This window comes from Drosophila subpulchrella, chromosome 2L, assembly GCF_014743375.2.
Source record: "Drosophila subpulchrella strain 33 F10 #4 breed RU33 chromosome 2L, RU_Dsub_v1.1 Primary Assembly, whole genome shotgun sequence".
Lineage (NCBI taxonomy): Eukaryota > Metazoa > Arthropoda > Insecta > Diptera > Drosophilidae > Drosophila > Drosophila subpulchrella.
Window position 1 is genome coordinate 19,956,844 of NC_050610.1, and position 25,938 is coordinate 19,982,781.

At 41.2% G+C, this 25,938-nt stretch overlaps 7 protein-coding genes across 14 annotated transcripts in view; 2 read left to right on the forward strand and 5 right to left on the reverse strand.

Moving 5' to 3' along the window:
- The first annotated feature begins 161 nt into the window (after positions 1-161).
- On the forward strand, positions 162-1,572 carry LOC119546308 (tRNA-dihydrouridine(20a/20b) synthase [NAD(P)+]-like). Of its 2 annotated transcripts, none has more exons than XM_037852503.1 (2): positions 162-322; positions 382-1,561. In XM_037852503.1, exons 1-2 carry the CDS (start codon positions 232-234, stop codon positions 1,479-1,481), a joined length of 1,191 nt encoding a protein of 396 aa, XP_037708431.1. In that variant the 5' UTR covers positions 162-231; the 3' UTR covers positions 1,482-1,561. The 2 variants fall into 2 exon arrangements, with proteins under 2 accessions (XP_037708431.1, XP_037708432.1); XM_037852504.1 differs by having other exon boundaries at positions 188-309; positions 382-1,572.
- Positions 1,573-1,712: 140 nt separating this feature from the next.
- Positions 1,713-7,096, forward strand: LOC119546309. The gene is made up of 2 exons (XM_037852505.1): positions 1,713-2,125; positions 6,859-7,096. The coding sequence occupies exon 1, from the start codon at positions 1,849-1,851 to the stop codon at positions 2,101-2,103; it is 255 nt and encodes an 84-aa protein (XP_037708433.1). The 5' UTR covers positions 1,713-1,848; the 3' UTR covers positions 2,104-2,125; positions 6,859-7,096.
- On the reverse strand, positions 2,126-7,025 carry LOC119546307 (insulin receptor). Of its 2 annotated transcripts, none has more exons than XM_037852500.1 (7): positions 6,888-7,025; positions 5,404-6,332; positions 4,619-4,860; positions 4,423-4,548; positions 4,017-4,370; positions 3,654-3,957; positions 2,126-3,583 (listed from the first exon to the last, which is right to left on the reverse strand). In XM_037852500.1, exons 2-7 carry the CDS (start codon positions 5,776-5,778, stop codon positions 2,156-2,158), a joined length of 2,829 nt encoding a protein of 942 aa, XP_037708428.1. In that variant the 5' UTR covers positions 5,779-6,332; positions 6,888-7,025; the 3' UTR covers positions 2,126-2,155. The 2 variants fall into 2 exon arrangements, with proteins under 2 accessions (XP_037708428.1, XP_037708429.1); XM_037852501.1 differs by having other exon boundaries at positions 6,796-6,932.
- Positions 7,097-8,587: 1,491 nt separating the features above from the next.
- Positions 8,588-12,225, reverse strand: LOC119547316 (chymotrypsin-like protease CTRL-1). The gene is made up of 6 exons (XM_037854114.1): positions 12,037-12,225; positions 11,354-11,728; positions 10,824-10,932; positions 10,562-10,746; positions 8,983-9,284; positions 8,588-8,742 (listed from the first exon to the last, which is right to left on the reverse strand). The coding sequence occupies exons 1-6, from the start codon at positions 12,107-12,109 to the stop codon at positions 8,629-8,631; spliced, it is 1,158 nt and encodes a 385-aa protein (XP_037710042.1). The 5' UTR covers positions 12,110-12,225; the 3' UTR covers positions 8,588-8,628.
- Positions 12,226-13,123: 898 nt separating this feature from the next.
- Positions 13,124-13,695, reverse strand: LOC119547845. The gene has a single exon (XM_037854875.1). The coding sequence runs from the start codon at positions 13,593-13,595 to the stop codon at positions 13,254-13,256; it is 342 nt and encodes a 113-aa protein (XP_037710803.1). The 5' UTR covers positions 13,596-13,695; the 3' UTR covers positions 13,124-13,253.
- A 2,031-nt stretch (positions 13,696-15,726) lies between these two features.
- On the reverse strand, positions 15,727-18,425 carry LOC119546353 (apoptosis-inducing factor 3). The gene is made up of 3 exons (XM_037852581.1): positions 18,420-18,425; positions 17,515-17,539; positions 15,727-17,333 (listed from the first exon to the last, which is right to left on the reverse strand). The coding sequence occupies exons 1-3, from the start codon at positions 18,423-18,425 to the stop codon at positions 15,727-15,729; spliced, it is 1,638 nt and encodes a 545-aa protein (XP_037708509.1).
- The window catches only part of LOC119546540 (LIM/homeobox protein Lhx3), a 35,280-nt gene continuing 27,684 nt past the window's right edge, over positions 18,343-25,938 (reverse strand). For 2 of the 6 annotated variants that reach the window (XM_037852882.1, XM_037852884.1), the window contains 6 exons: positions 21,788-21,962; positions 21,456-21,667; positions 21,194-21,386; positions 20,974-21,125; positions 19,741-19,935; positions 18,343-19,671 (listed from right to left, as the gene is read on the reverse strand). In XM_037852882.1, coding sequence (XP_037708810.1) covers positions 19,367-19,671; positions 19,741-19,935; positions 20,974-21,125; positions 21,194-21,386; positions 21,456-21,667; positions 21,788-21,962 — 1,232 coding nt within the window. In that variant the 3' untranslated portion in view covers positions 18,343-19,366. Of the gene's footprint in view, positions 19,672-19,740; positions 19,936-20,973; positions 21,126-21,193; positions 21,387-21,455; positions 21,668-21,787; positions 21,963-22,061; positions 22,100-23,471; positions 23,851-25,938 lie in introns of those variants that run through there. The other 4 variants (XM_037852886.1, XM_037852887.1, XM_037852888.1 and 1 more) reach the window with 4 other exon arrangements.

A 25,938-nucleotide genomic window follows, 5' to 3' on the forward strand; every position in this document is an offset into this window, starting at 1 on the left:
TTTATTAATATTCCAAACTATTAGACATTTTGTAATTAAATAAATTCAAATAAATTTGTCTTCCTATCCGTTTTTTAATTCCCCGTGTTTTAAACTTCATTCAAGAAACCAGTATTAATCGATTCCCGACCTATCGATAACCTCTCACGTGGTAACTTCGATAGACATTGGTGGTTTCTTCCTACACGTTCGCCAATTGTTTATGTTTATTTACCTTTAATAATTTAAATAATGATTGACTTGCCGCAACAGAGACCCCACCACGACATATCCGCGCTGTTTGCGGAGGCACATCCGGATTTTCTGCGGGTGAGCGCTCCAAGTAAGCTTAAAAACAATTCAACATTATAGCTTACTAAAGCTGCATATTTAATTTTGCAGTGGTGCGCTACAGTAAGCTAGAATTCCGGCGCCTCGTCCGCCTCAATGGAGTTCAACTCGCCTTTACGCCGATGATGATCTCGGACTCGATCAACAACAGCGAGAAGGCCCGCCAAAACGAGTTCTCCACGGGATACGATGACCAGCCGGTGATTGCCCAGTTTGCGGCCAAGGATCCCACGGAATTCGTGACCTCTGCCCAGCTCATCTATCCGTATGTGGATGGCATCGATTTAAATTGCGGATGTCCGCAAAGTTGGGCCATGGCAAAGGGCTACGGATGCGGGATGCTGCGCCAGCCGGAACTAGTACGTGAGGTGGTGCAGCAGGTTAGACAAACGCTGCCCACCGACTTCAGTGTCTCGGTGAAGATGCGTCTACTGGGAGGAGATGAGTCCTTGCAGCGCACCATCGATCTGGCTCGCCAGTTGGAGCACGCTGGCGTCACCTTCCTCACTCTCCACGGCCGGACGCCAGCGCAAAAGCACTCGAAGGACACACTGGACATCCCAGCCATGTCAGAAGTACGCAAATCCCTGCAGATCCCCCTGATAGTCAACGGCAATGTGGAGAGCTACAAGGATGCTTGCGATATGCATGAGCAGACGGGAGCCGCTGGTGTGATGGCTGCCCGTGGCTTGCTCGACAATCCGGCGCTCTTTAACAGCTCCTACCCGGAGAGCAGGACGACACCTTTGTCCTGTGTGCAACAGTGGCTGGATATAGCAGCAGCTGCCGGAGACAACCTGCTGTTTCAGTGCTTTCACCATCACCTCACCTTCATGTGGAGCGCCCAAATGAAGCGAGAGCTGCGCGTCCAATTTAACACTTTGGGAACCAAAGAGCAGGTTGTGGACTTCCTCAAAGAACACTATAATCTGCAATATGGGGATGATCCAACACCGGCTAACTATACGGATTGCACCTACACTCACTTCACGCCGCCCAAGCACGCCCGGCACATTGCCGCCGAATCGGATGAGCAGGCCTGGAGTTCGAAAAGCGATGGCAAGTTCTTTACGGAATTCAGGGCGCACCAGTTGACGGGTACTGGCGGAGAAGATCTGGAACTGGGAGGACTCTTTGGCAACGAGGAGTAAATTCTTGTATAAATGTATTTTTAGCTGGACAGGTATAAAGGTTGTAAAAATTAAAATATAAACCAGTTTTTGTGTGTAAGTGGGATAGTAACAGACTGATAGGATACTAGATAGGATAATATTTGTTTATAACTAATTCTTAGAAAAAATCTGGTCTATCATCATTGATTTGAAAGAACATAATGATTAAAATAGTTGATGACAAAAAATCATCGCGGGTAAAATACTGGGAAATTGGGAAATCGTCTGCTATCGATAGTAGTTAGATTTATATTCGATAGAGGGCTTGAGGCCAGTCGAGTAGTCGATAGCTGGAGATAAAAATTGTATACATCCCACCCCAAAAGAAACAAACACATCCGTAAAAATGCGACGCCGCGAACTGCAAACCATCCAGCTGAAGCTGTCCGATCTCAAGGAGTACGAGCAGGCCAAGATGGAGCGCCTGAGGAGCCGCCAGCAGCTGCTGACTCCCCGGACGCCCACGCCCCCGTCCGACAGCGAGGTGCTGCCGGTGACCTCCAGTAGCGTACCGGCTGTTCTCCTGGCCAGCGGCAGGAAACAGGACGACGACTCCGCCAAATCGGAGCCCACAACCAAGCCCAGCACATCCTCCACCTAGGACTAGGATCAAGGCCCACACGGTAGGTTCACATACGTACATATATTATCTTTTACATGGGATAATCGTCCGCCTGGCTGTCGTTGTTGTTCTGGAAACGAACCGTCTCAAAGCCGTCGACAAGGATTTCGCGATCTTCGGTCTGCTGCCGGTCCAGCAGCCACTGCTCCCGCACGGGCACATAGCGACGTAGTCCAGGTATTTTCCTCCAGCAACGTCGCTTGTAAAGAACCCAAATCAACGATGCACTGCACCCAAAGAGGAAACAGATCAGGAATATGCTAATGCCGCGAGCGTGCGAAGCTGTAACTGGCAAATCTGAGAGTTCTGGGGACAGTTCCTTGGCCTCTCGACTGTGGGCAAACTGTCGCTGATCTTCTTCGCTGCACTGAATGATTGGGATGTAGGGCGTCATCTCATCCCCGGCCAGGGAGTGAACCCGCACAGCGCACTCGGTATAGGTGATATTCAGCCGCTTGACATACACATAGCCTGCACTCTGGTGATCCTCCCTCGTAACACAGCCTACGTGGGTCTGGTTGAAGGTGTTGCGGTAATGGATCACATAGTTGGTCACCAGGCCATTGGGATTCGCGGGCTCCTCGAAGCGCAGGACATACCTTTCCGTCTCCCGAATGTGGCAGGCATGCAACTGGGTGAGCAGATTAGCGCCCAGTGTGTAGTTTGTGCGTCCGTAGAGCGTTGTGTGGCTGCTGCATCCCAGTGAATTGCAGGCCTGCAGTTGCAGTTCATACAAGCGATATCGGGACAGTGACTTATGCTCGTACTCGGTGGTGTTTCCCGGCAGCCGGAGCTGCGGTAGAGTGGCCGCGGCCAGTGACAGTGGGCGGCACTGCTTGCTATCATCCAGAGTGCAGCGATACTGGTCCCGCATATTGGCAATGAATCGAGAGTCATCCAATTGCTCCGCCTTGTGGGCACAGCAGTCCTCGTAGTTCTCGAACCCTATCCAGTTGGGGCCATCCATGTCCCGCCACACAAACGACAGCTGGTGACAGTAGTTCCGCTGCTCTATATACGCCTGATCATCTTCCAGTTCGAAGACCGTTAGCAGGAAACTGTCGTGGTCGTGACTGGCCATTCGCACGGTCAGCGAAGTATCCGTCTTCTTGACCAGTTCCAGCAGCGGTGGCTTCGGAATATCCAGCTCTGTCTTCATGTAGATCAGTTCGCTGCGCGCCTCCTGGGCCAAGTCATCGCCGAAAGTTCGCAACAGGCAGGCGTACCTTGTGTCCGGCTGAAGGTCATCCAACTGGAACATATAGTGGGTGCCATTGTTGACCAGATCGTCAGGGAAGAGAAGTCGTCGTTTCCAGTTGATTCGTGTACATATCGGAGCCTCTAGTTCACTCTCCTCATGGTAAAGCTGCCCAGGTGGCAGTGGCCGATGGATTAGTTCGAGCCTCTGGCTGGTTTGAGACTTCAGCCAGCTCAGCTTCACAGTCCGATGGGTTCGTCTCTAACAGAAACATTTAGAAAGGATTTGTCGGTAGAAACAGGTCGAAGCATTACGGAATTGTGTAACTCACCTGCACAAACAGCTGCATCTTTAAGGGACTGCACTGGACCTCCTGATCGTTGGTCTGCAGAGAGTCCAGGGCTCTGTCGTGGCCCACATTGTTCTGGAACTCGCGCATCCGCTTGTTGCACAGCTTGTTGTTGCGATGCATAAACATGCCGCCCTCCACAAGCTCCAGCTGCCGGGAGGGCTCCCACAGCTCGGCCAGCTTCTTGTTGTCGTACAGTATGAATGAGTAGTGGCGATTCTCTGGCGGATCACCGTGCACGCGCTCCAGATTGCGAAGGAAATTCAAGCTTCGCAGCTGTGAGGAACTGCATAAAAACGAAACACATTGAAGTGGCAGTTGAAAACCAAGTACAATGATACCCACCGATAGACTTTCACGTGACCCCGAACCTCACGGATACTGGTGAAGCTCTGGTAGAGCTGCGTCTCGTTCACCTTGTTGCGAATGGTGATGACCAAGCTGCCGTTGAAGATCTGGCAGCCACGCAACTTCTCGGCATCGGCCAGGTTGTAGATGTAGAACGTGTTCCCAGGAAACTCCGGAGTGCAGAAGCTAATGCAAGCCTCTTCGGTTCCACATAGCACGCACTCGGATGTGTTGTCCGTCCTGTAGCCGCTGGGGCAGAAGGCCACGCACTGTGATCCGGATATGACATAGCCATGCTTGACAACACACTCATCCCTGGTATAGCAACGCTGAAAATGCTCCATTATATACCTGCAAAGAAATTCAATATAAAACACGGTTTCATCTAGAAGAATCCACTCACTTGTCTTTCGGACAGCTCTTCACACAGACGCCGGCATCGCTGAGTCCACGGCAGACGCTGCAGTCAGCAGCGGACATCAACTCAGTGCAGCCGCCCAGACAATCCTCATGGCAGGTTTCAATTTTGCTACAATGGTAAAGATTTAGGGAAATAGTTAATACTTATACAAAGTACAAGTACTTTATTTTCCACTCACATCGAATGATTGGCGACGTTGTCGTTGAGGGATCGCTGGCAGTAGTGATTCGACCAGCAGTGAGAGGAACTGCATCCGGAGCACACCGGTGTACTGCAGTTTTTACTGACCATCGTGACGTGGTTCTCGCCCCTGCTGAGGGTCAGCAGATCCCAATTGACTTGGTCAATGTTGCAGAGCTTGGGACTGTTGCCGATGTAGACTTGTCCGCGTTGTATGGCCACTAATTGCGGGAAGGCTAACTGGAAGTGTACGTGGTTTAGAAATTGAATTTGCAAACGAATAAATTGAACACTATGGTATGTCCAATAAAAGGAATGTCCTATATCAAGAAAGCTAATCGATCGATATTACAAATATCATATCAGTTTTTAAATATTTTTCGAATGAAAGGAGCTCCTGTTGTCTGAGTTATTGAAAAGTGGAAGTGACAAAAACTTAGAAAGAAGATATTTCACTACTACTATGTAAAGCCGCAGAATTAAAAATCTACTATGATAGTACGATCGATTCAAGTCGAAAGGTGTTACTATTTTCTTGAAGTGTTCTACTACTACTAATGTGTAATGAGAAGTATTTAGGAAGTGTATTTATTGAGTGGATCGTATAATACATTTTCGTTTCAAAATGATATTGATATGAGAACATTTGTATATTAAAGGTGTGATCATCACTAGTTTTATACCTAGTTAAGAGGTCTTTTTGTTTTTTATTTAACCAGGCTTGAACTAAAACTGTAAGGTCAATGTCATATACAATCGTTTTCCCCTCCATAGCTCACTCACCTCTTGCAGGTCGTACATGTTGGTCACGCCAAGAGCGTAGTTGAGGAATAGGCGGCGCCCCCGGATGACGGTCAGATTCGGGAACATCTCCGTGATGTTGACCAGGCCGCGCACCTCGGTGAAGATCATGAACTCGGTGATCTCGGTGAGGAGTGGGAAGGTGTATTCCGAGAAGTTGCAATGCTGTTCGCTGGCGATCAGAGTGATCATCAAGTAGCCGGTGACCACGGTGCAGTTGTCCAGCAGATGCATTTGGCTGCACTCGTTCCGTATGTCGATGCTGGTGCATTCGTGCTCCGATTTTGATTCGGCGGTGGAAAAATATAACGCCAGCAACATGAGGCTGGCGCCCAGCAACATGTGGCTGGACATCATATTGGGGGTTCTTGAAAAGTGATCTGAAGTTTATTTTGCGATTTTCCTCTTTAGCTTTTTCTGCCGGCAGCGATGTCGCCCCAACATATTGCGTTGCTTCTGCCGATCCTATGTTTCTTCGATCCGATCAGCTTACAGTTATATGTAGCACATGTAACACTCCCAATTAGCGCACCGACTCTCCGCCGGCCATCTGATTAGCCCCAATATTTATGACTCGAGCGCTTTTCGCGCCGCTTTTTTTTTTAGCTCTCGCTATCGATGGCGAAAAATCACTCGCGAAGGGCTGCCTTTTGTTTTTAAATTCTTTGCTAATTATTTTCGCTTACCGTCTCGAGCTGAAGCGTAAACAAATACTGTATCACACAAGCACATTACGCACGTCGAAAACAATTTCTGTAATCGAATTTGTTTATTGTTTGTTTTTTATAGGCATTAGTTTGGCCTCGTGGAGGGCAGACGTCTGCTCTTTTGTTTTTCGTCTCTTTTGGCACATATTCACTTCTCGGGGGTTGCCATATATTCAGATCACATTTCTTATAGAGAGAACCATGCTTGCGGAATTAGAAAAATATACAATATTCAAAGTTAGCAGTAGAGTTTATTAGAATGATGTGATTTCTTTAAAGATTTGAAATAAAATATGAATTTAGACAATCTTTTGAATCACTAGATAATTCTCATTCTCCCCTGGATATATGTATGTAGCATTTCTGTCCTAAGTATTATAATATTATTATTATTATTAATAATATTATAATTTTTACATTTTTAGGGCTAGGATGCCGAATAAAAGAAGAAATAAAAGACCGTCATAAATCGAATCAATTTAAACGGTTCAATTAAAATTATGTAATACATGGAAACAATACCGGCACCTTTGACTTTTGTAATATAATCTTGAAGTAGTTATAAGAATTATTTTTAGCTAGTGCTTACGACGATGAAGAATATTAATAGCTTTATTAGTTTTTTTATTTTTCACTAATTTTTAAATTAATTATCAGGTTTACGAACGTGATCTTTCTATGACTCAACCATATAAGTTGTATAAAATATATGTCTCTTTGTATGTTTCAGGGAACTACAAACACTTTGATCGTCACTACCTCATTGGATGGAACACTCAAGATTTACAAAGATTATAATTCACAATTTACACCGTCTAGTTAATTTAAGCGTTTCGCGTATTCCCAGCGAAATTCCAATCGACCTGCGCAGTTCACTACAATACGTATATTAAGAGTATTTAATCGGGCACTATAATTAATATGTGCTTAGCAGCCAGACTGTTAAATATAAGAAATAACTCGAAAAATAACAAATATTTCAAGATTTCATTATTGGGCGGCTCCAGCTGACCACACACACACGGGCGGCAGGCAATTAAAATTGTTTTGGGCAATGTTCAAAGAATGTAATCAATGTTAATATGTGAGCGCGTCGACGATGCTCACCTACCGACGATCGATTGCCGACTGACCGTCTGGGGACCTCGTCCGTCTGTGGAGAGCAAACAAATTGATTTTCCATTTAGTGTGTCTTCTGCCTCCAGCCTCCGACCGTGGGGTCTCGCCAATCGCCAGATACACTGCCTTCCGAGGGGGCCTTTGCGCAGTGACGACCGTAAATTGATTAAGCGATCGTTTGATTTCTGCGGGAATGTGAACCAGTTAATTTGTCATCTGAGCGGCATGACTTATACAATAGCATGCGATCGAGAAATGTGGGAAATTCTATTTATTTCATCTGTTTCGCTCAGTGCAGCCATTGGATTTTTATGGCTGCATTTATGGAACTGCAGCTCCTGCCAAACCACCAGCTGATCCCACTGGCTCATAAAAACAGCTGACTCCAATTAGCCACATGGCACCGGTACCGGCATCGGCATCGGCATGGGATTCTTCTCTCCGCACGCACATGGACAACTGGAAATCAAGTCAGGAGAATTCCCATGCAGACTCAGAAGCGATTAAGTTTAACGAGCCGGCAATGAGAAGTTTTGGAGAGCATAGATTGCACACAAAAAAATAATGGGGCCTCGATGTCAAAACGATATTTCCAGATCAACATCAATGTTAAATTAAAATAAATCCTAAAACATTGTTCACGTAAAATGTCATAGCGTTTATTACAAGCCTATAAAAACAAGAAAGTTCTAAGTATGAAGAATTTTGAAATGATCTATCATTAATTTAAAATATGAAATGCATATACATTTTTCTTTCTGTGCACTGGTGTTCAAGCTCAAACGTTATTTAATAATGTCTTCCTTTTTAATGATCTGAAAAAGTAAAACTGAAAATTATTTGACCTTCCTTATAAGACCTTTATAATTTTAAATCACTGCATAAATTTACTTTTTTAAAATAAATAAATAAAATTTATACTTCCACAACTAAAGAAAGTGTTTCATTTTCACACTTAACATTGACCTGTTTGCTTTGAAGGTATCCAATAGTATTTTATAATTTTTAAAATGTGAAATAACTATTTATTTTATAGCTGTTTTACAGCCTGACACGAAACCAATACGATCGTTGGGTAGAGTAAGGGTCTAAAAGTCCACTTGATTTCTTTTCTTACCGTCATCTTATTTGTATAAAAGATCATTTCATATTTGTCAAACCCCTGCGAGTGCTTCGTGTCAAAGTTCAATTAATTCAATTAGTTTTGGGTGCGTGTATGCTCAGATCAACATATCAGATCAATGGAAAGCGCGAAAATACGCAGTGTGTATTTATATTAGCTTGGAATAATAGACTGTTGTTCATATTTGTTAAGATATATATTTATACAATGTGATTTTTAATTCAAGATAATGATAATGGCTAGCTTAAGTTAGTGAGCCTACTCCGGCGGCGTGTTGTCGTGAATCCATTCGGAAAAGTGGGCCACAGAGGTGTAGACACTCGGGATACGCAGTCCGCCACAGTTATCCGATCCAAAGGACATAATTCCAATCTGTGGGATGATAAAATATTACTACGTGGAAATAAGTTCCTTCCTGATCCCGGTTTATGCTAAAGCTTTTTATTATTAAGTATTACATTTTGATTTCACTATGAATTTTCATTTTAATCGATACCGCGAATTCTTCAGATCCTTTTGACTTCCTTGTATTCACTTTTTATGAAGTATTTTCAACTATTTTTAGTGCATTACATAACCATTAGATCATGAGTGAATGGATCGAATAAATACCTGTGAGAATATGCCATTCTCTTGTATGAAAAGTGGTGCTCCACCGAATCCCTGGCAGACGTCCTTGCCCTCGCCGCCGGCGCACATCCACTGGCCCTCGATGGAGTTCGGGGACTCCAGGGCTCCCGTGGATCCGTAGTTGCGCAGGCACAGGTCCCAGCTGGTCAGTGGTACGTCCAGGTGCGACATCTCCGGCTGCCGGACGCTCGACGTGGACATCTTGCCCCAGCCGGCAATGGTAGCCCGTTTGCCCACGACCAGGTTGGCGCGTGACGTCTGCAGGCAGATGGGCTGTGTAGCCACTGGCGGTGCGAGAGTGGAAATGGGTTGGTCGCCATTAATCTTGTGTTCGACTTCTGATCGCTACCTGACCAAAATTGCTACATTGTTGCCAGGCCCAAAGGGGCGTACCCCCAGATATTCTAGGGGGTATTTTAAGTTTCAACACACAAATGATCATCAAATTATTATATTCTTGACAAAGGCAAAATAAATATAAATCCCCTAAGTCTATATAGAATATAGTAGTTACCAGAAGCATATATAGAAATTTAGAAAAATTGTATTTGATTTCATTGACATTGGGAAGATATAAATATTTTAGTTATACAATTTATATATATATTTTGAATACTAATCATTTCTATTAACGTTTATCCAAAAATATTATATAATTTAAGGAAGCCAAAGGGATTCCCCATTTATACACGCCCTTGGCTGACCCATTGATTTATATCGGACCGCTGCTTTTATTGGGCATTATAAAGCAATAACGAGGAACGTAAACAAGTTGGGCAAGCACCTGGGCTACGTCCCCTTTTGGATCGCAAATAATACGCTGTTTACGAGCTGGCCAAATTGCAATTAACCAATCGATTTCCTCACCGATTCAGCGATCGGCCGTCCGTTGCCTGGTAATGACTCCTTTATGATATGGTATGTGCCAGAGGTGATTCTGTAATAAGGTCTTACGCCCCGAAATTCAATTTTATGCCTTCAGTCTGATGATGGGACCATCAAAATCACGTTCGAATCGATTTCAAACCTTGGGAACTAACAATTTGCGAGTACCGTAAACAAAACTTAAGTCCTGAATGAAGCAAAATGATGAATGGACCTCGTTTGGTTTTCCTTTTTTGCGGATATGCGGCATAAGGGGATCTTTAATATTGAAAAATATTCAACATGCATATATAAGTATATGGTATTTTACCATGCCATATCATTATTCCAATGTTCGTAGCCATTGAACTGAGGCCAAAAGCCAGAAATCAAAGCGAAAACAGTGGCCAGGTCTCGATCAACTCATTAGCTGGTACAGTAAACACGCACCAAAGCCCAACGCCGCCCAATTAAGTGGGATGAGATGTGGGGATCCCAACCTCGAATTAGCGACATGCGCAGGGCAGTCGGTACATTTGACATTTGTGAACTTGGAGCGAGTGGGGTGGTTGGAAAGATGACAGTACAAAACGATTTTTAATTAACGCCGACACCGCCAAGCGTAACCAACGTTGGACTCCAATAAATATGTGTGTGTATATACTCTGGTACCGCCCCCATCCCGCCCAGAACTCACCCGAATAGTTTAGCGGCGTTTTCAGCACAAGCAGAGCAATGTCGTGGTGGTACTGGCCCTGTTTGTAGTCTGGATGGACGATCACATGGCTGATGGCGTGGTTGACAGACCGGGGGGCACAGAATCCGGTGTTGGCACAGTCCGGATCGCTACTCGTATCGTACTCGCCCACTCGCACTGAAGACCTGCAAAAGTGGGGGAGGAGAAATTCGATCCGATGCCCGATATGATTCGGATGCACTGCACCCAGTGGCCCACTTACAGTCGGTGTCCATCGGCCTTGGCCAAGGCACAGTGGGCGGCAGTTAGGATGACCCGGCGGGCGATTACGGCTCCGGCACATGGATAAGCAAAGGCACCCGTATTGACGTCTGAAGAGTACAATAAAGTTAAAAATTATTATAATCAGCTAATTTTAGTTAGATATTTTGCTTAAAACTAAGAGATACATTGTATCTAATACATTGTATCTGATACATTCCTTCCTAGATGATTTAACTAAATACATTAAAATAACTTTTTTAAGCATTAATTCAGAAAGGATTAGATTTCTTGGAGCCATTATTACCAACTTAAATAAACTCAGAGTTTAAGAAGCACTAAGCTTTATAACAGGCATGAAAAATAGTTAACTTAAGATGTTCGAATTTAGTATTTGTTTTAGAGAAATCTTTTTAATCCTTCAGTTAAAGTGCATCTTATGTATAAGGTTTCTTTTAAAATTATATTACACATTGTAAGTAAAATTTAGTAAATTATTAACTAAATCAAAAAATTAAAAAGAACACTTACGCTTAAAACCGATGCGTGCGACAAATGGATAGGAACCTAATCCTTTGTAGAAGTGTCCCTGAACCAGGGACTTTCCGCACACCTGGTTCTTCTCCAGCGGGCTGCTGGGGCAGCAGACGTAGGGCAGCTCCTCGCTGGCTCCGCCGCAGTAGAGCGATTTGTCGCCATAGTAGCAACTCCGGGCCACCTCGTAAATCAGCGCGGTGCAGTCGTGAAGGGGTGTGCATTCCGTGCCCACAGAGCAGCCGGATTGTCCGGCGGATTGACCCACATCGTAGTAGGATCTGGCGGCCACCGAATGTCCAGCAGTCTCATTGCTCTGTATCTCACTCTTCTGCCCCGGTTTAGCATAGCTCACGGGAATCAACAGTTTCTCTAAAACAAATTTTGGTAAGCATGGGTATTACGATTTCAAACATTTCATAACATTTTCGTAATTTTCAATTTTATTGGATGGTTTTTCAGTCTTATATCTTTATTATTCACTAACATTTTTGTATTTTAGAAGTTACACCGAATCCTCTATATTATAAGGATCAGTTAATGTTGCAGAGTAATAGAATATCATTTATTGCCTTAAGTCCATTCCATAAGTAACTTTCCAAGGACTTTTTTTACTGTTTTTATATGATGTATTATCCTTAAGCGTAAAAAGTTAACACACTTTAACACCTATTTCCTACCGAATTCTCCCGATTCCGATTGAACTATCACCAAAAATTGCAAAACTATGCAAAATATTCGAAACGCTTGCATTTTTTCGAACACTTGATCACTTTTTCCGAACTTCGGCTCACACGTTTTGTATTCCTTTACAGGGAAAGGGCTCAGAACTTTCGGTTTCCGGTAATTTGAACCGTGCAGGTGAACAAAACTTTGTCAACTAAACGAAGCTATACCCAAACGATCGGGCCAAATGAAAATGAAAATATACATAAGCAGATAAGTATACCACACACATATCCACTTCTATATACTGGGTTGCTACTGGTCTGGCGGGGTCTGCGGTTATTAACTGATTTTTATGACAGTTTGGTCTCGACTCGCGACCATTTCCAGGTTGTAATTTACCCATTTGCTGGGCAGATACACATTTCTATGGCACTTGATAGCAGAACATGCGGATCTGTCTGTCTGTCCATTGCAAGCGATCTCATGAATCCGTCCGCAGTTGCACTATATGCTGTTTTTCTGGCCATTACTGGTCGTTTTGGTAAAAGTGAGTTTGGGTCCGTTGGGTTGGGCTTGCACGGCTTTATAATGCGCTGTAAGTTATAAACACGATTTTTGATAATGTTTCAATATCAGTTTTTTGGTTAAATTTTAAATATTTTAAGTAGGTACTGAAAATAATAATAATAATAGTTTTTTTCTCTTAAAAAGTATTCTTAACACTTAAAAAAGCATGGTACATTTTTTAAAAACAGGAAATAAATTATCTTTTAGATTTTAATTTTGTAGGGAACACTAAATTCCAGCTGGCCTACACTTTCCCCTGTTTGGTGGGGTATGTTATTATTTAAGTGAGATTAGCTTACGTTTCTCGTATTCCATTTTTTGTTCGAGTTATAATAAAATATGTTGAATGAGATCATTTAGATTTGATAAGCTTTGCCGCATTTCACTGGACAAACGGCCAGCTGGTTCCAGTTTTTTAAGCAGGAAAACAAGCGAGACAAACGCACATTAAATTGCTTAATATGTGTGTTGGTAGTACTACCACTGGCCCTCAAATTGTTTTGTAATTTTATGTTGAATTTTCTTTTTTTATTGTTAAACATTTAACGGCCAAATTTTTACTTTCGTTACGTTTAACGGCATTTGGCAGACATTTAACGAAAAACAAAAGTTTCACTATTCAAATTTATCTGGACGATGACCACGAGTCATCCGAGTTTAGTCAGTCTATCCTGTTGGCGGAACTACGATCCTCATCGGAATCACTGTCCAGGCTGGAATCACTGGTCCTTTCGCAATCTGGGTTCGCGCAGACCCATACCGTATCCGGTTCCTCCTGATGTCCTTCGATATAAGATGGGATCCCTGCGATGCGGACTTCTGGCACCGGGTAGTTGGGCAGCATCTCGCGGAACACATTGTAGCGATCCCGCAACTCGGCATCTACATCCTCCGGCCGACGATCCTGTTCCTGCATAGAATGCAGCAACGAATAGAGGAACACCCGGTCTGCGATGTGGCAATCAGGGAGCAGGGAGCGCCCCTCCAGTTCATTGAAACACATGGTGCTCCTTTTCGTTAGTGGTTTGTGAGTAGTAATGTTTTAAAATATCAAGAAATTTGAAAGTACCAGCTCCAGCTCGAAATATAATGAAAATGGCTTGTTTCTCTTTTGAAAGTAAAAGCATGGCAAGCCACTTCCTATGTTCAACCAAGGCCTTATTGATATTTATATAATTCATTTTGTTTTTAATTATATCCACTTTGTTTTAGTTGCATTACAATTATTAAAATCTAATGCTCAGCTAAACACATTCAACACTATTCATGCCTATGTACATATATGACCTATTGTTACTATTATTGGTTACCATCAAGAAAACAAAGTTGCACTAATTTATTGGACATTTTATTATGATCGCTTTACATCGCATATTGCATAATTTACCTGCTAAACTGATAGCCTATTAAAGGCCCAACAAAGGAATAGTTTTCAATATGAACGGAAGCTATCATATTCACATAGATACAAATGTGTGTGATACAAATTTGAGTTGTGTTGCAAAAAACACTAAGCTTTGCTATCCGAATTACCGTTATATGGCTCTTATGGCCGTTTTGATGTGCTCATTAACGTGTTTAAACTGTCAGTAAATTGCTGAAACATTAATGTCAATCTCACATAGGGAATTGCCCTGTATAATACATTTAAAAAATATAATTGTTTGGGGTCATAAAAACAGCAGTGGGTTACGTTGCTAAATACAAAACGAGAATTTCCCAAATAAAAATAAACAATTTTGCATTATGGAATAGTCTTATATTTCTTAAACAAAGAAAGATACATTTGCTTGAATTAGTGTTACACTTTTGTATTACGATATAAAACCTAAAAAATTATAGCTAAGAATTTTACCCTTTTTGTTTTCTTAAATCCTTAACGGGGGTATAGGAGTACCATCCTTTATAGGCTTGAATTGTTGTCAGAAGCAGAAACCCGACCAAGATTCCGAGCAGCTTCATTTTCCAGAATGTTATGGTGTTTGGGAAACGAATACGCCTTTTATATCCATATTTTACGTAATTAAAGCGGTTAATTTAATTAATATGCTCTAGTGTGGACTCGTTTTTATAATATGTGTCAATCTTTAACCCTTATTAAAACTTTTTAAAGTTCGTTTTTAATAGTTTCATATACAGTGGTCGGCATAAGTATTTTGACAAAATAAAAGTTAAGTATACTCATAACTTGAATTTACTTCTTGTAAACTATAGGCATCAATGGAAAGGTAATTTCAATGCCGTTTGAATGATACAATACATTTCTTTACCCATTCAGTACTTATTGAAAAGGACGAATTTGTGTAAATCAACTTTGAAATTTAAAAAAAAAACTTTTTTCCTCGTCTTGAAAACTTAAATTTTTTGATGCAAAAAGTTTCTTCAAACAAAAATAATAGTAACTGCAAAAAGAATTTTTCAAATATCATTTTGCTTATATTTTTTATGATTTTTTGAAAGTGACAATGTCGGAAAAAATTTGTATGAAAAAGACAAAAATATGGCTCAAATGCCTGTTTTTAAGCATTTTCAAAAATTCATAAAAAATATAAGCAAAATGATATTTGAAAAATTCTTTTTGCAGTTACTATTATTTTTGTTTGAAGAAACTTTTTGCATCAAAAAATTTAAGTTTTCAAGACGAGGAAAAAAGTTTTTTTTTTAAATTTCAAAGTTGATTTACACAAATTCGTCCTTTTCAATAAGTACTGAATGGGTAAAGAAATGTATTGTATCATTCAAACGGCATTGAAATTACCTTTCCATTGATGCCTATAGTTTACAAGAAGTAAATTCAAGTTATGAGTATACTTAACTTTTATTTTGTCAAAATACTTATGCCGACCACTGTATAACATTTTTGAAGTCTGTTATTTGGAGAGAGTAAAGCTTTCGTTAACAGTACTAAACTGGGTTTACAGTTGATTGGCTAAGCTTTTATTTAACAGAGAATTGTAAATTCGAATCTTCTAGTTTAACAGCCTATTTTATTTTTACTTTATTTAACTAAAATATTAAAAATATTTTATATAATAAATTATACTAAGTAAAATAAAAGAAAATGTCTTATTTCCTTAGTCATAAAAATATTTATTATATTTAGTACTCTAGCACATGTGCTTAAAATATTATTCTTAGTGCATTAGATACTTTATCGAGTTATTCTTGAGATTAGCGATTTGACAACGACCCAAGTCTTTATGCTGTGATATCAGTTCCGCAAACTGGGCCACAATGGGATCCCGACCACAGGAGGCCACCGAAATCACCTTGTCCTTATCGTTCACAAAGTAGGCCACAAACTGCAGATCCGTGAGACTTCCGTCGATGATAACATCCTTATAGGAACCAAAGCCGGCGGAACGAAAGGCCTTGCCAAAGATGACGGTATAGAAAAAGGGTATAGCTTCCAGTTTTGCTATGTGGCCACACATGTTCATCGCAGCAATGCGTCCGTGGTATTGGGCCAAGCCATAGTGGCTTATATTTACACGATCTGTGGTCCCACCTAGGATATAAGCATCGGCTATATCCCCACCCACATAAACATTCAGTACGTTTGTCTGCAGAAAGTCGTTGACATCCACAGAGCCATTGGGGTTGATTTTCACACCAGAATCTTGCAGAAAGCTTGTATTGCATTGACATCCTGTTCCAAGGATAAGCAGATCGCATGGTATTCGCGATTTATCCAATAGCTGCACGGCAGTCACTTCACCATGATGGTTTGCCAGGATCTGGGTAATGCCACTGCTCATGCGCAGCTTTACGTTATTCTCCTCTAAAAGTTGCAGTATCCGCTTTCCTATTAAATCACCCAAAGTAGTCTTAAATGGTACATTTTGTCGGGCTACCAGGGTTACGCTGCCCGCTTTGGAAACCAGATTGGCGGCAGCTTCCACAGCCATAAAACTGGAACCCAAACATACCACTTGTGTGGTTTTGCCCACCATTTTGAGTACGCTCCTGGCATCACCGATATCTCGAATAGTTCTTACATTTGCCAACTCCACACCGGGTATGTCTGGTCTTATAGCTGAATAACCAGTGGCTATATAGATTTTGTCATACTGCAACCTCTTGCCATTGCTGCAATAAAGAATGTTGCGAAATGTATCCAACTTTTCAGCAGAGACTCCTAGACACACCTCTATATTGTAGTCCTTGTAAAACTTTTCATTCCGAAGACATAAATGATTGGTATTCTTATTAAAGGAGTTCATGATCTCTACACGATCGTAGGGCAGGTGCTTTTCTCGACAGACCAGGATCAGGCGTCCAGTGAAGCCCTCCTGCCGCAGGGTTTCCACACAGACAGCGCCTGAAGGACCTCCACCCACCACCACAAAACATCTTTGATCCTGCCAGTTACGCCTTACCATTTTCTTTATAACCTGTTTCTTTCCCAAATCAGTTCGCTTTATTCGCACTAGCACCTGTCCTCTGGAATCAACATCAACTTGATGGCAGGGCAAGGAATCCAGACCTGGAAAATTCTCAATATCACCAGTTTCCAGATTGAAACAAGCTCCGTGCCAAGGACATCGCACTTGATTTCTGGACAGGACCCCTTTGGACAGTGGAGCTCCACGATGAGGACAATGGGCGCCAACAGCTCGCAGGATGTCATTTTGCTTGACCAAGAGGATACTGGTGCTCCCATTGATTTCCACCAGCCTCATCTCATTTTCCTGCAAATCAGACTTATGACACACAGCCACCGGATCGGTGTATTCGCATTCTTCGGGAAATGAAATCATTTTCAAATCTGATTTTTATACTTAAATTGACAGGCTAGTTTTGAAATACAAAGTTTCATACCATAATATTCCTAACGTTATCCATAACTTTTTTTTTATACTTTTTAGAAGATCCTGAAAACCTTAAAAACGAAATACACAGCTTAAATCAATAATTAAAACTTTCTGGCTTAACAGTTTTTGTTGTCTTTTATTCTTATGTGTCAAATAGTAATTTATTTCATCGCATTCGTTTTTATCATTTTACGTAGTTGCTTTTTATACCCGTTACTCGTAGAGTAAAAGGGTATACTAGATTCGTCGGAAAGTATGTAACAGGCAGAAGGAAGCGTTTCCGACCCCATAAAGTATATATATTCTTGATCAGGATCACTAGCCGAGTCGATCTAGCCATGTCCGTCTGTCCGTCTGTCCGTCTGTCCGTCTGTCCGTCTGTCCGTCTGTCCGTCTGTCCGTCTGTCCGGATGAACGCTGAGATCTCGGAAACTATGAGAGCTAGGCTATTGAGATTTGGCGAGCAGATTCCTGAGCTTCTTACGCAGCGCAAGTTTGTTTCAGTAGAGTGCCACGCCCACTCTAACGCCCACAAACCGCCCAAAACTGTGGCTCCTACAGTTTTGATGTTAGATAGAAAATTTTAACTGAAATGTATTAGTCTTGTCCATACCTATCGATTGACCCAAAAAAAATTTTTCTACGCCCACTCTAACGCCCACAAACCTCCCAAGAAAAAAAGCTATGACGTCAGAGCCAGACAGTGCGAAATGTTTTTACGCGTGTATGTGTGTGTATGTAAATAGTTGCCGGCCGAACTTAGCGGCAAAGAGAAAAGCACTGCCGGCGCTCAGAGAGAGCAAAGTGCGCGGCTAACTTATTCTATTGAACAATTAATTTGTCACGCCTACCCTAACGCACACAACGCTTAAATCTGTCTTCCGCCGGTAGGTGGCGCATTTAAATCTCGCTTTGCTGCTTGCATATCTCCATTTCCCTTTGGTCGCTTAAGCTGAGTAACGGGTATCTGATAGTCGAGGTACTCGACTATAGCGTTCTCCCTTGTTTTTTACTGACATTTCTATTCGGTTGAAATATTTTTTGGTTTTTGTTTGGTTTTTCGTTAGATATAAATACGACATCACGTTTTCGTAATTGATATTTCTCCTATGCAATTTTGTTGTATTCCTATATAAAGCAATAAATAACTTGTTGATTTCTTCTTTTTTTTTTTTTGGTTTTTGGGGCAGGGCCTAACCAATGTTGTGCTCGCATTTGCCCCGCATTTGTTTGACGCTATACAGACTTAATTAATTTAAAATTCAGTTTTAGTTTCCATTCACTATACACAAATATACAATATTTACATTAAATTATCAGGGTTACGAATGTAAATGATAGAGCGAAGTAATCGTTCAAAAACAGTTGTAATCATAACGCTTAGTAACATTCAAGCCGTGTTTTTGGTGTATCTCAAGCTAAGCCCACCAATTGGCAAACCGAATTGAAATCAAGGATTTTGAGCAAATTGTGTTGGTTTTTGTTTTCTATGTGTGGGATTTTTAGAAATTAAGAAGGCTTAGTGCTTAAACAATAGGGTTTGAAATGTGGGTGTGAAACCCACACGACAGCGTTGCCATATTTCTCAAGAGCCAAGCTTTCTCTGTTGCTGTTGCTGCTGTCGATGTTGCTGTTGCCGCTGTCACTGTTGCTGCTTCTACTGCTGTTGCTGTTGCAGCTTTTACTGCTGTTGCTGCTGTTACAGATGCAACTATTGATGTCACTGCTTCTACTGCTGTTGCTGTTGCAGGTCTTACTGCTGTTGGTATTTATATTGCTGATGTTGCTGTTGCTGCTGTCGAGGCAGCAACATCTGCTGTTGCTGCTGCTACTGTTGTGAGCTTTCAATATGGCGTCGCTGCTATAGTTGCGACGAATGTTGCTGATGTTGCTGCTGGGCAGCGGCCAGCAGCAGGCTTCGCGACTGCATCTCAAAATAACGCAAAAGCAGATTTGAGTATCAGTAATGTACGCCCGTTGCTGACGGATTGGGGGCGGTGCTGACGCTCACACTGCCACTCCCACCGCCGCTGCTTCCATTGTTATTGTTGCTGCTGCTGCTGTTGTTCGCATTGTTGTTGTTGTTGTTGTTGGCGCTGGTTGTATTGGTGCTACCCGAATCGCCCAGCCAGGAATCAGGACTGGGCGGAAAGTCGGGATATCCCTGATCGGGACTAGAATCGTTGCTCAAATCGGAGACATTGTTGCTACTGTGCAGGCGATGATGCGTTTTGCTGGCATGCAAACTGGAACCCACCGCTTGATCTGGAAAATGGGAGAATGCCCTTGAGAACTTCGCTCTTGGAGGTATTTAATCCATTTTTTAGAACTCACCTATATTGGTGTACACAATATTATCCGGATAGGTGCCAAAGGTGTGACCCTGGCCAACTGGCGGCGGCGAGCGACTGCTCGGCGGATATTGCGACGGACTCGAACTGCCGTGCATGTAGGACCCACGGATGCTGTGCGGCGAGGCGCCCTCATCCAGGCCCAAATTGACGGTGCTGTAGCTGTCGTTGCTCAGATCTGCAAAGTGGAGACAGGGAGATCGTTAAAAAATCTTAATCTTCGTAATGTACTCAGTTGTCTACACAGAGAAAACTATCTAAGAACATTGTTCATGAATTGAGAACATTGTTCTTGAATTGAGAACATTCCTTCTTGAATTGAGAACATTGTTCTTGAATTGAGAACATTGTTCTTTAAAATCGTGTAAGTACATTTTGGTATCAATATAAGAACGAAATGGTGAGAAGAGAAAAGTTAAATTGAGTTTTTTAACAACTTTTTGATAAGTATACACTAAGGACTGAACTAATAGTTTATTTGTACATACAATGTACTTCAATACCGCCAATTCAACTTGATTCGAGCAAAATAAAAACATTTTCATCTTAAAAATGTCGTTCTATTTTTAAGAACATTTTCAACTCATATGAGAACGTCAGAATTTTCTCTGTGTACTGACTTAAATAAACGAAATACGTAATATTTATCGAGAATATAGAGATACTTTAAAAATCTCTGGGCAAATAAAACAGGATAATTTAAATAAAAGGTCTATAAACTTAAACATTTTTACTACAATATTATTTTTTGGTTTTTTTTTCAAAATAGAAAACGTATTATGAAATGCATTTTTCGCTTTGAAATGTTGGTTTTAAGGTTAGTACACCTTGAAATCAAAAAGCCAAAAAAATGTAGTTCATGAAATTTTCCCTTTGGAACGATTTGTTTTGTTGCCTTTTTATGAAACTCCCTTTCAAGTCTTAATTGAATATTATTAAATAAAAATCAGATCATCAAAATCCATTTTGTTTTTTGTTGAAAAAAAAATTTTTATACTGTCTAAGTAGGCTTTGTATTTTGATTATAAAATGCATGTTGATAACTAGCTGACCCTACCAGTTACCATATAGTAAAATGAGTTTTTAAAACTTGGCAGACAGCAAATCCCAACTCGATTGATTTACTTATGCCTCACATAGCGTTCCTCTATTCTCCTTGGGATTTACAGTGTCTGAAGATGGTTTCCCTCTAATCAAAATAGGCTTAGGCACTCACCATGGTGACTAAAGCTGTCGTAGTCGACCTTCAGCTCATCCTTGTCGAGGAATTTCTCGGTGCGCGGCGAGCAGTTGCCCTTCATCGAGCGGAAGTACTGGCTCCATCGCGTGCGTCCCGCGTCCTTTTTCAGTCGTTTCTCCTTGGCCCGCCTGTGAAAGGATGCGATTGGCGTTAGTAAGTGGATGTGACATGGGAGGGGGGTTTCACCCAGACGCACCTGTTCTGGAACCAGACCTGCACCACCCGCATATCCAGGCCCGTGTCCTGCGAAAGCTGCTCACGTACATGGCGGGCGGGCTTGGGGCTGTTGTTGTAGGCGGTTTTCAGGGTCTCCAGCTGCTTGGCGGTGATCGTGGTGCGCGGTCTCTTATTCGGCTGATCGCCATCCAGAGAGCCATCCAAATAGAGGCCTGCAAAGGGGGTTCCAAATTTAAGTTCGAAATACATAAATTTCTAATGTTTCGTGTTAGATAACCCACCTTTGGCCTTGGCCTCCTCGTAATCACGCTTGCAAATCAGCTTGCGATCCTCCATCAGGTAGAACTCGTCGCCGGTGTTCAGGGTGCGGGAGCACATGGCGCACAGGAAGCACTGCAGATGGTAGACATTATCCTGGGCCCGGCGCACCACCTGCGTTGGCGGTATGCCCATATCACAAGCGGAACACTTTGTACCGTAACGTCTGTTCGACCCGAACATTGGCAAATGCGACATGGAAGGAGATTTTTTTATTAAACCAAATTTGGCCTCTGGGCAACCCCTTGAGAAATGCAATGGAGAAGTCCATTTGGCATTTGAGAAATTTACTTACTTGAAGAAGTCCTCCTTGCAGAATAGCTGGCCATTCCGCGCGAAGCACTTGTCGTTCAGCTGATTATGGCACTCGCTGCACTGCAGGCACTTGGCGTGCCACGTCCTTTCCAGCACTTTAAGGATGAAGCGGTCCAGGATCAGCTCGTGGCAGCCACCGCACTTGGGGATCGTAGCTATAAGAAAATCGGAAAGTACCCAGTTAATTGCTATCGATCTTACAAAGCTGCGTTTCTGTATTGCATCCAGGGTTAATGACTATGGTTTTTCTTTACCCATTTCGATTTAAGAAATTTTTCCTTTTTCGCTTTGCTTAGCTAAATATTTTCCCTTGTGAACAGAATCAAATCAAGACAATATTTAATTGAGCTATTTGACTCTAAATTGAATTTGATTTTGTCGTCTATTTAAAAAGTCACTATATAGAAACATTAATATCTGATTTGAGCATACATATTTTTCGAACCTTTGTCTTTATAAAAAATAATTGAAATTGATATTTTGATGGAGACTTAAAAAAAAAGAGATTTATACACCCCCCACTTTAAATTTATAATTACTGGTCGAAGGGAACTACGAAAATTTTTCTTCTAAAACAAAGGTATCAAAATTATCTCCATTGTGTTATTAACAGTGTTTTCGAAAGATACAGTGTGTTCGGAAGAAGGATTTAGCCTTACAGATTCAAACTTATTATGAAACCTATTGTTTGGTGGCACATAAAGCTTTATTCTACAACTTTATTCTACAACTCAGTCTAAGAGGAATCACTTGAGTTATATTTTATTTAAAAATAACTAACGACTTTTAAAAGTTTTATTTAACAACAATTTTTATATTTTAACTAACTTAGTTTGTGCACATTTTCGTTGTTATTTCTGCGTAAACATTGTACGCAGAGAAAAGGACAAAATTGTTGTTGTGTAAAACAGGTCTTAAACATTTCTAGAACTAAAACTTATACAAAAGTTTATTATGGTTCGGTTTTGGACCCAATACGTCGCATATTAAGTCTTTATTTTCTCAGTACAAATTGGATATTGGCTTATTGCAAACACATTTAAATTTCGATTTTGAGATATACAATTTTTAAAAATTGTTGGTCGAATTTTTTTTACTTCATGTAATGTGAAATCAGTTTTTCCGCAATCCTTGACCGATTTCAAACTTGTTGTATAAAACCATAATCGTATTTCTGTTAAAAGTATGTTAGACTTTATGAAGAAATATTGTAACCCATCAAGTTTCACTGGAAATCGCATGTTATATGATTACACTAAGCCAATTAAAAATTTTCAAAATACATTCAGGTTTTATGGCTGATGGTTTTTAGTCATAAGTCCTTAATGTATTTTGCCAACAGTCAGCTCGCTAGCCGTTTTCAAATGAATTAAGTGTACATTGTGTTTTCAAAATTCCTTAGATTATCAGTACCTTAAAGATGATAGACCTGTCAAATATTGTTTCTCAACTCTTTGTTTATCTCATTTGAACTATTTTTGATATGATAATTTAAATTTCAGTATATTGTGATTTCTTTGCCATTTTGGTCTTTAAGTTTCTTGTTGCCATGTCGAAAACCTTTCGAAGGCTTAAGTTTTCCAGCCCCTATGACCCACTAAGAAGACAATACGGATGCAAAACCGAGGTCGTAACCCTTTTGGCCTTTCCCAATTGCGACTTACATAGTAAGAACTCTGGCAATTGACTCAAATTAATCGGCGGTACGCGATCATCACATTTGCCATTGGACAGAAAGTCACTTTTGAACATCATTAGCTTCAAAAGTTCCATACTGTTGGCCGAGGAAATCCCGTCGCTCCTTGGTATTGGATATATATACTTTATGCGAAGTAGTCAAACATCACTTTCACTATTTCACATTGTGGTTTTGCTTGATCTTATTTTGTGATCTTTTTTGATCGTATCCACAAGTTAAGCGATATTTGTTCTTTTCGATATAGGATTTTTATTTATTTCTTATATATATCTTTTTCGGTCTGGCTTGTTGTCTAGCGTTATCACAGAATTTTAGCTGCACGAATGACCGAGGAAAAAACCGAGCGGCAACTTCGAGGCTTGGAAAGCAACTGACGACTAACGGCACACGATGCCGTTGCTTATTGGGGAGGGGGGTGGTCTGGAATGCACACAAACACACATACATACAGACAGGGGCTGACATAATCACAGCTGGAATGGGAAACCCAACCCTTAGCACTTCCAATTGGAAAGCTGATTCAGCTGCACCCTGTGCCAAATGTTTGTTGTTGTTCGTTCCGACTGTGCCAGTTTTCCAGACTGGCCTTTTTCGCTATTTTGCCCTCAACAATTGAGTTTGGGTTGGTCGCCAAAAAAAAAACAAAAACAAAAAAGCGGGGAAATTGCATTGTAACACTTTGCCACATTCCATTTTCCACTGACATGCGTGCGTGTGTGTGTGTGAGCGAGTGGGATGGGGGGGGGGGGGGGAGGGGGTTTTCTTTTGGCTTTTTTTGTGTGTTTGTGCCTGGGATTGGTTGTTTTGTGTGCGTCGACGTCGCCTGCAGTTTTCGGGGAGTGGTCTCTCGAAAAAGCTCTTCTCAGCTCGGCTTTTTTGCTTACCAGCCCTCTCTTTCTCGCCCATCGACCCATCTCTTTTACACTTTACAGAGCACTGCGACTCTTTCTCTCTCGTTTTGTGGGCAAATTCGGTTGGAAAACACACTGGGGGTACTAAAAATACACATAAATATGTTTGCATTGTTCTGCACTGCAGTTTGCCCGATTCTTCTTCTTCCCTGCCATATCCTGCCTGCATGCATGTGTGTGTGTGTGTGCGCACTTGGCTGCCATTGCTTATTGTTGTGTCATTGTTTCGTAACTGTTAAAATGACCTTAAAGCCGTTAAATAGCTGACTGACTGACTCCGACCGACCGGCTGATCGAGAGCAACGTCTGCGCACCTGCCACCCAGGAACCCCTGACCCCTGACCCCTGACCCCTCAACACCACAGCCCCTCCACAGCCCCACACAGAGAAATTTAAATAAATCCGCTATACAATCCATATTAATAATAATAACAATCTAATATCACGATTGTATTATGATTTAATCAGCTTTTAAGTTTAAAATCATAGATAGTTCTGTGTTGTTTTAAGTTTTAGATTTTAAATTTTAAAATTTTCAGTTCTTATTTGTTTGATTATCTCTGTTAGCTGTGAAATGTTTCGAAAAGTAGGTGTATTTTAAAAAATATGTACTTGTAAGGCAATTGATTCGGTAACATTTAGTTAATACCTATTTTATAAGATATCTTTCTCTTTTTATTTTAATAAGGAACTAACAAAAATAGGATCGAAATCAACTGTACAATACCTCCTTATAAAACGTATTGTAATGTTTTGTTAGCACTAACAGTATTAATGATCTAATAAAATTTTCAATAAAATATATCCCTTCGAAGAAACTAATCTGATGTAAAGATTACTACTAAGCTATTATAAAGAATAAGTAAGAATTTATTAAAGTGTAAGTAACAAAAGGTTGTCTGAATAATACTGACAAAACCTCCAGATTAGATTATTTTTTTAGAAAGATGAATTATCTCAACCGAATGTTTTCTAATATTAAATACTACATACATGTATTTGGTTTTGAAATTTTCCTCAGTGCAATAAAGCACACTCGAACGCTTTCGACCATCCGTCTGTCCGTCAGTCAGTCAGTCATTCGGTTGGTGAAACGAGACGAACGCCCATGAGCTGCCAAGTGGTCGGCGCTCTCGGCCTCTTTGGTCTCGGCCATTTTCCAAAAGCCAAAATATGCGTAGCCAAAGGACCGACACCTACACACTCGCATTGAAACGAGAAACCCCACACGTTGGCATTTCGCATTCGGACTTTGGGACGTTTTAAAGGCTCTTCTTTGTAATTTGACTTGACAGTCCGGCTGTATAATTTTTTGACATTTTTTGTTCGGTTTTAAGTTCTTCATGGCATTTGTGATTTTATTCTTCTTGGCATGTTACACTGGACAATGAACTGTTAAGAATTTTATTCATCATTTTTTGGAACTTATATTTATAAATCATCGAATTACAATTTTCGTTAAACTAGTCTTGATTAAATGAAAAATTATTTTAACATAATCGATTGAGGAAAACTTTTCCT

Coding starts and splice junctions, on each gene's coding strand:
- LOC119546308 (XM_037852503.1), top strand. CDS start 232: ATGATTGACTTGCCGCAACAGAGACCCCACCACGACATATCCGCGCTG. Junction 323..381: donor TCTGCGGGTGAGCGCTCCAA/GTAAGCTTAAAA, acceptor TTAATTTTGCAG/TGGTGCGCTACAGTAAGCTA.
- LOC119546309 (XM_037852505.1), top strand. CDS start 1,849: ATGCGACGCCGCGAACTGCAAACCATCCAGCTGAAGCTGTCCGATCTC.
- LOC119546307 (XM_037852500.1), bottom strand. CDS start 5,778: ATGATGTCCAGCCACATGTTGCTGGGCGCCAGCCTCATGTTGCTGGCG. Junction 4,371..4,422: donor AAGAGCTGTCCGAAAGACAA/GTGAGTGGATTC, acceptor ATTTCTTTGCAG/GTATATAATGGAGCATTTTC. Junction 3,958..4,016: donor GGTCACGTGAAAGTCTATCG/GTGGGTATCATT, acceptor GTTTTTATGCAG/TTCCTCACAGCTGCGAAGCT.
- LOC119547316 (XM_037854114.1), bottom strand. CDS start 12,109: ATGCAAGCGTTTCGAATATTTTGCATAGTTTTGCAATTTTTGGTGATA. Junction 10,747..10,823: donor AAGGCCGATGGACACCGACT/GTAAGTGGGCCA, acceptor CCACTTTTGCAG/GTCTTCAGTGCGAGTGGGCG. Junction 9,285..10,561: donor AACGCCGCTAAACTATTCGG/GTGAGTTCTGGG, acceptor TCGCACCGCCAG/TGGCTACACAGCCCATCTGC.
- LOC119547845 (XM_037854875.1), bottom strand. CDS start 13,595: ATGTGTTTCAATGAACTGGAGGGGCGCTCCCTGCTCCCTGATTGCCAC.
- LOC119546353 (XM_037852581.1), bottom strand. Junction 17,334..17,514: donor AAAAACTGTTAAGCCAGAAA/GTTTTAATTATT, acceptor CATTTCCCGAAG/AATGCGAATACACCGATCCG.